This window comes from Macaca thibetana, chromosome 3 (assembly GCF_024542745.1).
Source record: "Macaca thibetana thibetana isolate TM-01 chromosome 3, ASM2454274v1, whole genome shotgun sequence".
In the NCBI taxonomy this organism is placed as follows: domain Eukaryota; kingdom Metazoa; phylum Chordata; class Mammalia; order Primates; family Cercopithecidae; genus Macaca; species Macaca thibetana.
This window is the reverse complement of record NC_065580.1, coordinates 138,246,587-138,259,564: the sequence shown is the minus strand read 5'-3', so window position 1 is coordinate 138,259,564 and position 12,978 is coordinate 138,246,587. Positions and strand designations below refer to the sequence as shown.

At 46.7% G+C, this 12,978-nt stretch overlaps 2 protein-coding genes across 18 annotated transcripts in view; both read left to right on the top strand.

The window, feature by feature from the left end:
• TMEM120A (transmembrane protein 120A) overlaps nt 1–12,978 on the top strand; it is a 436,474-nt gene that overhangs the window by 400,763 nt on the left and 22,733 nt on the right. The window lies entirely within an intron of this gene.
• The window catches only part of STYXL1 (serine/threonine/tyrosine interacting like 1), a 58,158-nt gene that overhangs the window by 30,365 nt on the left and 14,815 nt on the right, over nt 1–12,978 (top strand). For 14 of the 17 annotated variants that reach the window (XM_050783762.1, XM_050783767.1, XM_050783757.1 and 11 more), the window contains one exon: nt 5,183–5,328. The exons of the other annotated variants lie outside the window; for them this stretch is intronic. In XM_050783762.1, the coding sequence (XP_050639719.1) occupies nt 5,183–5,328 (146 nt within the window). The remainder of the gene's footprint in view (nt 1–5,182; nt 5,329–12,978) is intronic. 17 annotated transcript variants of the gene reach the window in all.

The window sequence follows — 12,978 nt, the reverse complement described above, 5'->3', positions numbered from 1 at the left end:
ACAAACAAAAAAAAAACCACAGTGAGTTCACACCCACTGGGATGGTCATAAAGAGACAGATAATAAGTGTTCGTGAGAACATGGAGAAATTGGAAGCCTCATACACTGAACCAGAAAGTAAAATGGTACAGCCACTGTGGAAAACAGCTTGGTGTTTCTTCAGAAGGTTAAGATATAGACCTCCAAGAAATGAAAACACATCCACACCAAAGCTTTTGCATTTTTTTTTTTTTTGAGACGGAGTCTCGCTGTGTCGCCCAGGCTGGCGTGCAGTGGCCAGATCTCAGCTCACTGCAAGCTCCGCCTCCCGGGTTTACACCGTTCTCCTGCCTCAGCCTCCCGAGTAGCTGGGACTACAGGCGCCCGCCACCTCGCCCGGCTAGTTTTTTTTGTATTTTTTAGTAGAGACGGGGTTTCACTGTGTTAGCCGGGATCGTCTCTCGATCTCCTGGCCTCGTGATCCGCCCGTCTCGGCCTCCCAAAGTGCTGGGATTACAGGCTTGAGCCACCGCGCCCGGCCAAAGCTTTTGCATTAATGTTCATAGCAACGTTAGTCATAATAGCCAAAAAGCACGAACAACCCAAGTGTCTATCAGCAGCTAAACAGGTGACACAGATTGTAGTCTATCCACACAGTGGAATATTACTCAGCCATAAAAAGGAATAGGGCCAGGTGTGGTGGCTCACGCCTGCAATCCCAGCACTTTGGGAGGCCAAGGTGGGTGGATCACCTGAGGTCAGGACTTCAAGACCAGCCTGGCCAACGTGGTGAAACTCCATCTCTACTAAAAATATAAAAATTAGCTGGGCATGGTGGCAGGTGCATGTAATCCCAGCTACTAGGGAGGCTGAGGCAGGAGAATCACTTGAACTTGGGAGGCAAAGGTTGCAGTGAGCCGAGTTGGTGCCATTGCACTCCAGCCTGGGCGACAGAGTAAAACTCAGTCTCAAAAAAAAGTGCTGTAATGTAGATGAACACTAAAGAGATCATGGTAAGTGATAGAAATCAGATGCAAAACATCACATATTATTCCATTTATATGAAAAGTCCAGAATAGGCAAATCCATAAAAATGAGTGGTTAAGTGGAGCTAGGAGTTTGGGGGAAAACAGGGGTATGACTGCTTAGTGGTACAGGGTCCCTTGTAGGAGTGATGAAAATGTTCTAAAATTAGGCCGGGCACTGTGGCTCACACCTGTAATCCCAGCACTTTGAGAGGCTGAGGTGGGAGGATTGTTTGAGCCCAGAAGTTTGAGACCAGTCTGTTCAACATAGACCCCGTCTCAAATAAATAATACATAAGAAAACATTCCAAAATTGATTGTGGGGATGGTTGCACAACTCTGAATATAATAAAAGTCACTGAATTGTATATTTTTTCAAGTTTCAGATTAACGGGTACACGTACGGTTTTGTTACCTGGGTATATCGTATGATGCTAAGGTTTGAAGTTCGATTAAACCCATCACCCAGGTAGTGAGCATAGAACCCAATAGGTAGGTTTTTTTTTTCTTTTTTTTTTGAGATAGAGTTTTGTTCTTGTTGCCCAGGTTGGAGTGCAGTGGCATGATCTTGGCTCACTGCAGTCTCCGCTTCCTCTCAGCCTCCCAAGTGGCTGGGATTACAGGCGTGTGTCACCCCACCCAGCTAATTTTTTGTATTTTCAGTAGAGACGGGGTTTCACCATGTTGGCCAGGCTGATCTCAAACTCTGGCCTAAATGATGCGCCTGCCTTGGCCTCCCAAAGTATTGGGATTACAGGCATGAGCCATCGCGCCTGGCTGCAATAGGTAGTTTTTCAACCCCTGTCCCTCTCTCTCCGTCCTTCTCCTTGTATTCTTCAGGGTCTGTTGTTCACATCTTTATTTCTATATGCACCTGATGTTTAGCTTGCACTTATAAATGAGAACATGTAGTATCTGGTTTTCTGTGTTAGTTCGTTTAGGATAATGGCCTCCAGCCCCATCCATGGTGTTGCAGAGGACATGGTTTTCTTTTTTTCACTAGCTGTGTAGTATTCTGTGGTATCGGTGTACCACATTTAAAAAATCCAGTCTGGGGCTGGGCACAGTGGCTCATGCCTGTAATTTCAGCATTTTGGGAGGCCAAGGCAGGTGGATCACTTGAGGTCAGCAGTTTGAGACCAGCCTGGCCAATATAGTGAAACCCTGTCTCTACTAAACATACAAAAATTAGCCGGGCATGGTGGTGCACGCCTGTAATCCCAGCTACTCGAGAGGCTGAGGCAGGAGGAGAATCGCTTGAACCCAGGGAGGCAGAGGTTGCAGTAAGCCAAGATTGCGCCATGGCACTCCAGCCTGGGCGACAAGAGCAAGACTCCATCTAAAAAAAATCCAATTCATTGTTGATGGGCCCTTGAGTTGATTCTATGTCTTTGCTGTTGTGAATAGTGCTCCAATGAACATATGGGCACAGGTATCCTTTTGGTATAACATTTTCTTTTGGATGTGTACGTAGTAACGGGATTTCTGGGTTGAATGATAGTTCTATTTTTGGTTCTTTGACAAAGAAATCTCCAAACTCCTTTCCCCAGGGGCTGAACTAATTTACATTCCCACCAACAGTATATAAGTGTTCCTTTTCTCCATAGCCCTGTCAACATCTGTTATTTTTTGGCTTTCTAATAAAAACTATTCTGACTGGTGTGAGAAGGTATCTCATTGTGGTTTTGATTTGCATTTCTCTGATGATTAGTGATGTCAAGCATTTTTTCGTGTTCGTTGGCTGCTTGTATGTCTTCTTCTGAAAAGTGTCTGTTTATGTCGTTTGCCCACTTTTTAATAGAGTTGTATATTAGAGTTCTCTAGAGGGACAGAACTAATAGGATATATATACACACACACACACATATATATACACACATATATACATATATACACACATATGCACACATATATGCATATATATGTGTGTATATATATAAAGGGGAGTTTATTAAGGAGTATTAACTCATGTGATCACAAGGTCCCACAATAGGCCGTCTGCAAGCTGAGGAGCAAGGAAGCCAGTCTGAGTCCCAAAGCCAAAGAACTTAGAGTCTGATGTTTGAGGGCAGGAAGTATACGGCAGGGGAGAAAGATGTAGGCTGGGAGGCTAGGCCAGTATAGTCTTTTCATGTTTTTCTGCCTGCTTTATGTTCTAGCTGTACTGGCAGCTGATTAGCTGGTGCCCACCAGACTGAGGGTGGGTCTGCCTCTCCCAGCCCACTGACTCAAATGTTAATCTCCTTTGGCAACATCCTCACAGACACACCCAGGATCCATACTTTGCATCCTTCCATCCAATCAAGTTGACACTCAGTATTAACCATCAGAGGCTGTTTGTTTTTTGCTTCTTGATTTCAGTTCCTTATAGATTTTGGATATTGGATCTCTGTTGGATGCATAGCTTGTGGATACTTTCTGCCATTCTGCAGGCTATTTGTTTACTCTGGTAGTTTCTCTTGCTGTGCAGAAGCACTTTAGTGTCCTCAGGTTCCATTTGTCAATTTTTGTTTTGTTGCAGTTGCTTTGGAGGATTAGCCAAAAATTGTTTGCCAAGGCCAATGTGTCAAGAAGGTGCAGTTGCTTTGGAGGACTTAGCCAAAAATTATTTGCCAAGGCCAATGTCAAGAAGGGCATTTCCTAGATTTTCTTCTAGGATTTCTATAGTTTTGAGGTGTTACATTTAAGTCTTTATCTTGAGTTGATTTTTGTGTATGCTGATAGGGGTCCAGTTTCATTCTTCTGCATATGGATAACCAGTTATCTTAGTACCATTTATTGACTAGTAAATGGGAATCCTTTCCCTGTTCCTATTTTTTGAGACAGGGTCTTGCTCTGTCTCCAAGATGAGTGCAGTGGCACAACCATTGCTCACTACAGCCTCAACCTCCCTGGCTTGGGTGATCCTCCTGCCTCAGCCTCTCTAGTAGCTGGGACTGCAGGTGCCCGCCACCACACTCAACTAATTTTTTGAATTTTATTTGTGACGAGGTCTTGCCATGTTGCCCATACTGGTCTCAAACTCCTGGGGTCAGGCATTTCTCCTGCCTCTGCCTCCCAAGGTTCTGGGATTATAGATGTAAGCCACCATGCCCAGCCTCCATTGCTTATTTTTGTCAACTTTGTTGAAGATCAGATGGTTATAGGTGTGTGGCTTTATTTCTGGGTTATCTGTTTTGTTCCATTGGTCTATATGTTTGGAATCATACACTTTAAATGGGTGAATTGTATGATATACAGCATACAGTTTACATATGTATGTGGTATAAATATAATATATTCACGTATATAATAAGTAAACCATATGTATACATATGAGTGGTTAACGAGCTGGCAGTTTCTGCAGACTCTGAGAGATATATATTGTATAATGTTGTGTATCATACTGTATATCTCAGAGTTTACAGAAAAGAAGATTAACTTAGGCTGGGCACGCCTGTAATCTCAGCACTCTGGGAGGCTGAAGCAGGTAGATTGCTTGAGCTCAGGAGTTCAAGACCAGCCTGGGCAAAAAAAGTGAGACCCTGTCTCTATAAAACAATACAAAATTTAGCCAGGTGTGGTGGTGTGCACCTATAGTCTCAGCTACTTGGGAGGCTGAGGTGGGAGGACGGTGTGAGCCCAGGAGGCGGAGGTTGTAGTGAGCCAAGATTGTACCACTGCACTCTAGCCAGATAGAGTGAAGCCCTGTCTCAAAAACAAACAAAAACCTGGTGGTAAGCTACTTTTAAATTTTTAACATAACTCATCTCTATACTTGCTTCAGCTTCCTAAATAATTGCGTTTCAGGCTGGGCGCAGTGGCTAAGGCCTGTAATCCCAGCACTTTGGGAGGCCGAGGCAGGCGGATCACCTGAGCTCAGGAGTTCAAGACCAGCCTGGCAAACATGGTGAAACCCTGCCTATACTAAAAATAAAAAATTAGCCAGGCATGGTGGGTGCCTGTAGTCCCAGCTACTCGGGAGGCTGAGGCAGGAGAATCGCTTGAACCCAGGAGGTGTAGGTTGCAGAGAGCCGAGATCACGCATTGCACTCCAGCCTGGGTGACAGAGTGAGACTTTGTCTCAAAAAATAAATAAATAAAATAATTGCATTTCAGAAGAAAGTGGCCATCCGTCCCAGCTCTAGACCAATGGCAGATACACAGGAGACATTTATGTCTTTGATCTCCACTCTCAGATGTGGTGCCTGGAGCAGCCATTGAGTATGGCAGGATCCTGACCCGCCTTACCCGCCACCCTGTCTACATCCTGAAAGGGGGCTATGAGCGCTTCTCAGGCACATACCACTTCCTCCGGACCCAGAAGATCATCTGGATGCCTCAGGTAGGGCCAAATGCTGAGCACAGGCAGGTCCAGACGGGAAGGATGGGCCTGGAGACTGACCCGTGGGTGACAGAGTAGGAGAAACAGGAGGATGGGACAGAGGATATAGAGAAAGTGGAGGAGGTGGGGTGGGTGGAGACTGGGCTGCAGACATGAATTTAGGGCGGCCAGGAGTCCAGGTCCAGTGTTTTTTTTTTGTTTGTTTGTTTTGTTTTTGTTTTTGTTTTGAGACACTCTCACTTTGTCGTCCAGACTGGAGTACAGTGGCATGATCTTGGCTCACTGCAACCTCTGCCTCTTGAGTTCAAGCGATTCTTCTGCCTCAGCTTCTCTGGTAGCTGGGACTACAGGCACGAACCACCACGCCTGGCTAATTTTTGTGTTTTTATTATAGACGGGGTTTCACCATGTTGCCCAGTCTGGTCTGAAACTACTGACCTCAAGTGATCCACCTGCCTCAGCTTTCCAAAGTGCTGCGATTACAGGAGTGAGCCACCGTGCCCGGCCACAGTTCTTTATAAGGAATTGTTGGCTGTCTGGTTGAAACAGTGAACAAAGAGGGCAGGCTTAATGTGGACCGATTTCAAGGTCAGACAGGCAGGGGCATCACGGCTCGAGACCACTTCTTTTTTCTTGGCTGTCTGGTTCCACAAATCCTAGCTGGATCCAGAGGATACAAAAATACACAAAAGTGGGAAGGATTGGTCAGGCACAGTGGCTCATGCCTGTAAGCTCAGCACTTGGGAAGGCCAAGGCAGGAGGATTGCTTGAGCTCAGTACTTTGAGACCGGCCTGGGCAACATAGTGAGACCTTGTCTCTACAAAAAAATCAATAATTGGAGCTGGCTGTGGTGGCTCACGCCTATAATCCCACCCCTTTTGGAGGCCAAGCTGCATGGATCACTTGAGCTCAGGAGTTTGAGACCAGCCTAAGCAACATGGCAAAACCCTGTCTCTACCAAAAATACAAAAATTAACCGGGCATAGTGGCCCACCTGTAGTCCCAGCTACTTGGGAGGGTGAGGCAGGAGAATTACTTGAACCCAGGAGGCGGAGGTTGCAGGGAGCCGAGATCACGTCACTGCTCTCCAGCCTCGGTGACAGAGTGAGAGCCTGGCTCAAAAAAATAATTGAGAAGAGAGATGGGAGGATTGCTTGAGCCCAGGAGGTCGAGGCTGCAATGAGTCGTTACCATGTCAGTGTACTCCAGGCTGGTTGACAAAGTAAGACCCTGTCTCCAAAAAAAAAAAAAAAAAAAAAAAAAAAAAAGGGAAAATCAGCCAGGTGCGGTGACTCACACCTGTAGTTCTAGCACTCTGGGAGGCCAAGGCAGGAGGATTGCTTGATCTTAGGAGTTGAAGACCTGCCTGGGAGATATAGTGAGACTCCATCTCTATTATAATTCTTTTTCAGTAGAGACAGGGTTTCACCATGTTGGTCAGGCTGGTCTCCAACTCCTGACCTCAAGCGATCCACCTGCCTCGGCCTCCCAAAGTGCTGGGATTACAGGCGTGAGCCACTGCACTCAGCCTATTATAATTTTTTTTATACAAAAAGAATCAGATATGAAACCCCTTTATCCATCACCTATCTCCAAACGTTATCAACTCGGCCAGTTTTGTCATAACAAAACAATTTTGAGATACCAGTTCCTGTTGCTGAGTGGCCCTGTCTGTAGGGAAGGCAGTGGCTGGAAGCTGAACTATGTCAAGGGACGCCCTGGGTATCTGGAGCCCAGAGAAGAGGCACTTGAGCTTCCCAGAGCCAAAGCTGAAGGAGGAGGAGCTTTCGAGGAAGAGAACTGGGTGGAGTTGTCTAAGGTTAGCACCAGACTGTGCAGAGATTTGCAGGCAGGGCCTGGTCTCCGGAGGGTGCCGTGTACAGATGTCTGGCTTATTGAAGCGTCTGAACACAATGGAATGTAAACAGAAAGTGGTTTTAGCTTTTTCTAACAGTTGTCTTCTGCTGTGTTCCCCTTCCTGCCCTTAGCAACATCGTGAGCAGATTCCATACTTTCTGGCCACCTGATGGTTACAAAAAACTTCAATCGAAGTCATAGTATAGAATGACTCAGCAAATGTGACTATTCACAGGATATTTGATTGTGTTTAGGAATTGTTGCTTTTTGAAGGTTGTAGTGACATTGTTATGGTTATTATAAAGTTCAAGTCCTTATCTTTTAGAAATACAGAACAAAATATTTACGGGTAAAATGATGTGATGTCTGGAATTTCCTTTCAAATAATCTGGGGCGAGGTGAGAAGGCAGTGAGGGTATAGAGGAAACAAAATTGGCCAATGAGTTGTTAATGTTTGAAGTTGGGTGATATGTATGTTTTAGAGACAGGGTCTCAGTCTGTTGCCCAGGCTGGAGTGCAGTGTGCAATCATAGCTCACTGCAGCCTCCACCTCCTGGGCTCAGTATCTTCCAGCCTCAGCCTCTTGAGTAGACAGGACTACCGTTGCAAGCCACCACAGTTGGCTAAGTTTTAAAATTTTCTGTAGAGACAGGGTCTTGCTATGTTGCCAAGGCTGGTCCAAAACTCCTGACCTTAAGCAATCCTCCTGCCTTGGCCTCCCAAAGTACTGGAATTATAGGCATGAACCACCGCACCTGGCCAACTAGTGTATAGTTTTGAAATAATGTTAAATAAAGGAAGTAAAAAGACAGTCTAGTAGAAGCTAGGGCAGTTTAATATTCCAACCTCAAATCTGGATCAAGTCTCATCTCTTCCCTGCCTCAGAGCTGGGCAGCCTAGGGTTTGCTGGGGGACTCAAAGTAGGGAGGGATGGGGGTTAGCTTTAAGGACAGCTGCTCTCTTCCCCTCTTCTGGGCAGAGGACCTTTGGCAGTAGGGTCCAGAGTGGACCTGTCTGTGTGCCTGACTGTGTGTCAGTGGTGGGAAAGCTCCTGCTCTGTGGCCCCGTCTGGCTGTGTGAGCTGCTGGTGGCCTCTCCTGCTGGTTTGCTCGGGACCCAGCTCAGCCTCACCCTGGCTCCTTCTAGGGCTGAGGATCTCCCAGAGAGCACAGCCAGCAGTGACTCCCTTCAACCCCTGCCAGGCATTTCCTCCAACTTCCTCCCCTTAACTTGGAAGCCCATGACCCCGTCCCCTGCCCCGCATGCCCACATTCCTTCACCAGGATCCCAGAATGATCCTGTGTGATAAGATAGGCACTTGTGCCTGAGGTCAGACATGGTCCCAGATCCAGGGTATGCATGTCTGGCTCACAAAGACATTCCCTTCTTCCACTGAGATAACAGCACTGTGAATTTCAGCTCAACAGGTGGACAGTCAGTTAAATAAAGGAAGTAAAGACAATCAATCTAGTATAAGCCAGGACAGTTTAATGTTCCAACCTCAAATCTGAATCAAGTCTTACCTTCATTGGAACTCCTTCTTGATCTTGGAGGACCCCTTCCTGGCTTTGCAGAGTACGGAGAGATTAATTTCTTCTCTGCAAACCCTACACTGCTGATAACTCATCACCGCTGCCCCCTCATTTCTGAAGCTTTAGTAAGGTGTAACTGACATGATGAACTGCACATATTTAAAAGGCCCAGTATGGTCCGTTTTGACAGATGCATATTCCTGTAACTTGCCTTTGCTCCTAGTCTAGTCAACTTGGGAAGAAGGTGCAGGATTGTGGCTGGGATAGCTGTGAGGGTTGGATTGGGTTACTTGTTTGCGGCTGTCTTTAGAATGCAGGTGACTGGCCAGCTGTGGTGGCTCAAGCTTGGAATCCTAGCACTTTGGGAGGTCAGAAAGGAGGTGGGAAGATCACTTGAGTCCAGGAGTTTGAGACTAGCCTGGGCAGCATAGTGAGACTTTGTTTACACAAAATTTTTTTTTAGAGGCCGGGCATGGTGGCTCACACCTGTAATCCCATCACTTTGGGAGGCCAAGGTGGGCGGATCACGAGGTCAAGAGATCAAGACCATCCTGGCAAGCATGGTGAAACCCCATCTCTACTAAAAATACAAAAATTAGCTGGGTGTGGTGGCCCATGCCTGTAATCTCAGTTACTCGGGAGGCTGAGGCAGGAAAATCACTTGAACCCAGGAGGCGGAGGTTGCAGTGAGCCGAGATCACATCACTGCACTCCAGCGTGGGTGACAGAGTGAAAAGAAAAAAAGAAAGAAAGAAAGATTTAGGAGGTAGCACTGATCAGACATGAGGGCATGGGAGAGAGAGGGGGCTGGGATGATGCCCTGGTTTTAGGCGTGGGTGACAGGGGCTGTGATGTGGTTCATTGTGAGGAACACTCGGGAGGGATTGGGATGGGGGAAGAGGGACGTGGTTCTGGGGGAAGGCAGTGTGCCCAGTTTGGGCATATTCATTTGAGATACTGGTTTCCTTTGCATTGTGTCACTGAGCATTTACACACATTTTACAGTACAGTGTGTTTTTATCTACGTCACACCCCTTCCCAGCCAAACCCACACAACCACAGAAAAGGAAGTTGGTTTCAAAACAGCAGGAAGAGGGGTTGATAGATTTGCTATGGGAGTTTTGTGAGTTCTTTTTTTTTTTTTTTTTTTTTTTTTTGAGACTGCATCTCTGTTGCCCAGGCTGGAGTGCAGTGGCACGATCTGGGCTCACTGCAACCTCTGCCTCCTGGGTTCAAGTGATTCTCCTGCCTCAGCCTCCAGAGTAGCTGGAATTACAGGCATGTGCCACCACACCCAGCTAATTTTTGTATTTTTAGAGATGGGGTTTCACCATGTTGGCCAGGCTGGTCTTAAACGCCTGACCTCAGGTGATCCACCTGCCTCAGCTTCCCAAAGTGCTGGGATTACAAGCGTAAGCCACCGTGCCTGGCCTTTTAGTGAGATTTTTCAAGTGGAAATTGAAAGGGGGATTTCATTTTGGCACCAGCAAGCTGAACCTCTGGGTTAGGGGCAGCCCACATACTGGAGTAAGCATTGGGCCTGCCCGCAGGCAGTGGGGTGATGCATCTCCATGTCACAGGCTTGAGAACTGGCTCAGCTTGGTGTCTGTTCTTTGCTAATGGCTTTCAAAGCTGGTGGCTTGGGAAGGATGTGGGCTTGCAGAGGGTTTACTGCCGTGGGAAAGGGAGTGAGAGTTCAGGTTCAGGTGGCTCTGAAGGACCCACACGCCTGAGGTCCTTAAGATTTATTTCTGAGTCGGACTTGGAGCCAGGGGACTTTCGGTACTGATTTTGATCTTTGGCAAAAGTCAGCATTTTCTATGGTGTAATAATGGAGAAAGTGGTCTCTAATCAGAGCCTCACGGAAACATCAAGTTATCCAGTGGGAGTGGAATTCTCTACTGCAGAACTTCTTTGAGAGTTTTTTTTTTTTTTTTTTTTTTTTTTTTTTTGAGATGGAGTTTCACTCTTGCTGCCCAGGCTGGAGTGCAATGGCGCGATCTCGGCTTACTGCAGCCTCCGCCTCCTGGGTTCAAGTGATTCTCCTGCCCCAGCCTCCCAAGTAGCTGCGATTACAGGCGTGCACTGCCACCCCTGGCTAATTTTTGTATTTTTAGTAGAGATGAGGTTTCACTGTGTTGGTCAGGCTGGTCTCAAACTCCTGACCTCAAGTGATCTATCCACCTCGGCCTCCCAAAGTGCTGGGATTACAAGCATGAGGCACCGCATCTGGCTTTCTTTTTTCTTTCTCTTTCTTTTCTTTTTTTTTTTGAGAGATAGGCTGGAGAGCAGTGATGCGGTCATAACTCACTGTAACCTCCACTCCTGTGGGATCCTCCCACTTCAGCCTCCTGAGTAGCTGGAACTACAGCCATGTGCCACCATGCCTGGCAAATTTTTTATTTTTTATCTTTTTAGAGAGACAAGGGTCTTGCTGTGTTACCCAGGCTGGTCTCGAACTCCTGGGCTCAAGCGATCCTCCCACCTTGACCTCCCAAAGTGCTAGGATTACAGGCATGAGCAGCCACTGTGCCCAACTTCTTCGAACCTTTGATTGCTAATGTACGCCTTGTTTCCAAGAGAGGAATCATAGATACAGCTGTCCTTTAGTATCCATGGAGATTGGTTCCACGACCCCCAGTAGATACCAAAATCCTTGGATCTTCAAGTCCCTGATATAAGATGGTGTAGTATTTGCATCTAACCTAAGCATATACTCCCATATACTTTATTTATTTGAGACAGAGTCTCGCTCTGTCGCCAGGCTGGGGTGCAGTGGCACGATCTCAGCTCACTGCAACCTCCACGTCCCAGGATCAGGTGATTCTCCTGCCTCAGCCTTCCGAATAGCTGGGACTACAGGCATGTGCCACCACGCCTGACCAATTTTTGTGTTTTTAGTGGAGATGGGGTTTCACTTGTTGGCCAGGCTGGTCTCAAGCTCCTCACTTTAGGCGATCCACCTGCCTCGGCCTCCCAGAGTGATGGGGTTACAGGTGCGCGCCACATCACCTGGCCCCTCTTGTATACTTTAAATCATCTCTAGATTATTCATAACACCTAATACAATGTACATGCTATGTAAATAATTGTTATACTGTATCATTTAAGGAATAATGACAAGAAAAAAGTCTGTACATGTTCTGTACAGATGCAACCATGAATTATTTTTCTGGATATTTTTGATTCAAGGTTGCTTGAATCCATGGATGTGGAACGCACAGATATGGGGGCAGATTGCGTTTGGTTATCTGAACCCCTGAACCCTTTTTTCATAGTGCCTTATGGAGGACTAGTGTTTCTTAGAACACACTTTGGGAAATGAAGAGATAATCCTTGTATTTGTTTCAGATAAACAAAAGGTTTTTTTTTTTTTTTTTTTTTTTTTTTTTTTTGAGATGGAGCCTTGTTCTGTCTCCCAGGCTGGAGTGCAGTGGCACAATCTCTGCTCACTGCAAGCTCTGCCTCCCGGGTTCACGCCATTCTGCCTCAGCCTCCCAAGTAGCTGGGACTACAGGTGCCCGCCACATGCCCAGCTAATTTTTTATGTTTTTTAGTAGAGACGGGGTTTCACCTTGTTAGCCAGGATGGTCTCGATCTCCTGACCTTGTGATCCACCCACCTCGGCCTCCCAAAGTACTGGGATTATAGGCGTGAGCCACCACGCCTGGCAAATGAAAGTTTTAATGATAACTTTGGACCTGGAACTCAGGAAGCTCCCATTTAAGTAGGTGTTTTGTTCTTTCTACCCCTCTACATATATGCTGGCTTCATCAGAATCATTTCTGGGCATGCAGGGTGGCTCCCATGTGTATCCCAACACTTTGGGAGGCTGAGGGAGGAGGATCACTACAGGCCTGGAGTTCGAGGCCAGCCTGGGCAACATAGCAAGATCCCATCTCTACAAAATATAAAAGTTTCAACATTATCTGGGTACGGTTGTGTGCACCTGTAGTCCCGGCTACCTGGGAGGCTGAGGCAGGAGAATCATTTGAGCCCAGGAGGTTAAGACTGCAGTGAGCTATGATTGAGCCACTTATACTCCAGCCTGGGTGACAGAGTGAGAGACCCTGTATCTTAAAAAAAAAGAAAAAGAAAAAGATGGGCCGAGCGCAGTGGCTCACACCTGTAATCCCAGCACTTTGGGTAGCCGAGGCAGGTGGATTACTTGAGGTCAGGAGTTCAAGACCAGCCTGGCCAACATGATGAAACCTCCTCTCTCTTCCTCTCTCCTTTTCTCTCCTCCTCTGTCCTCCTCTC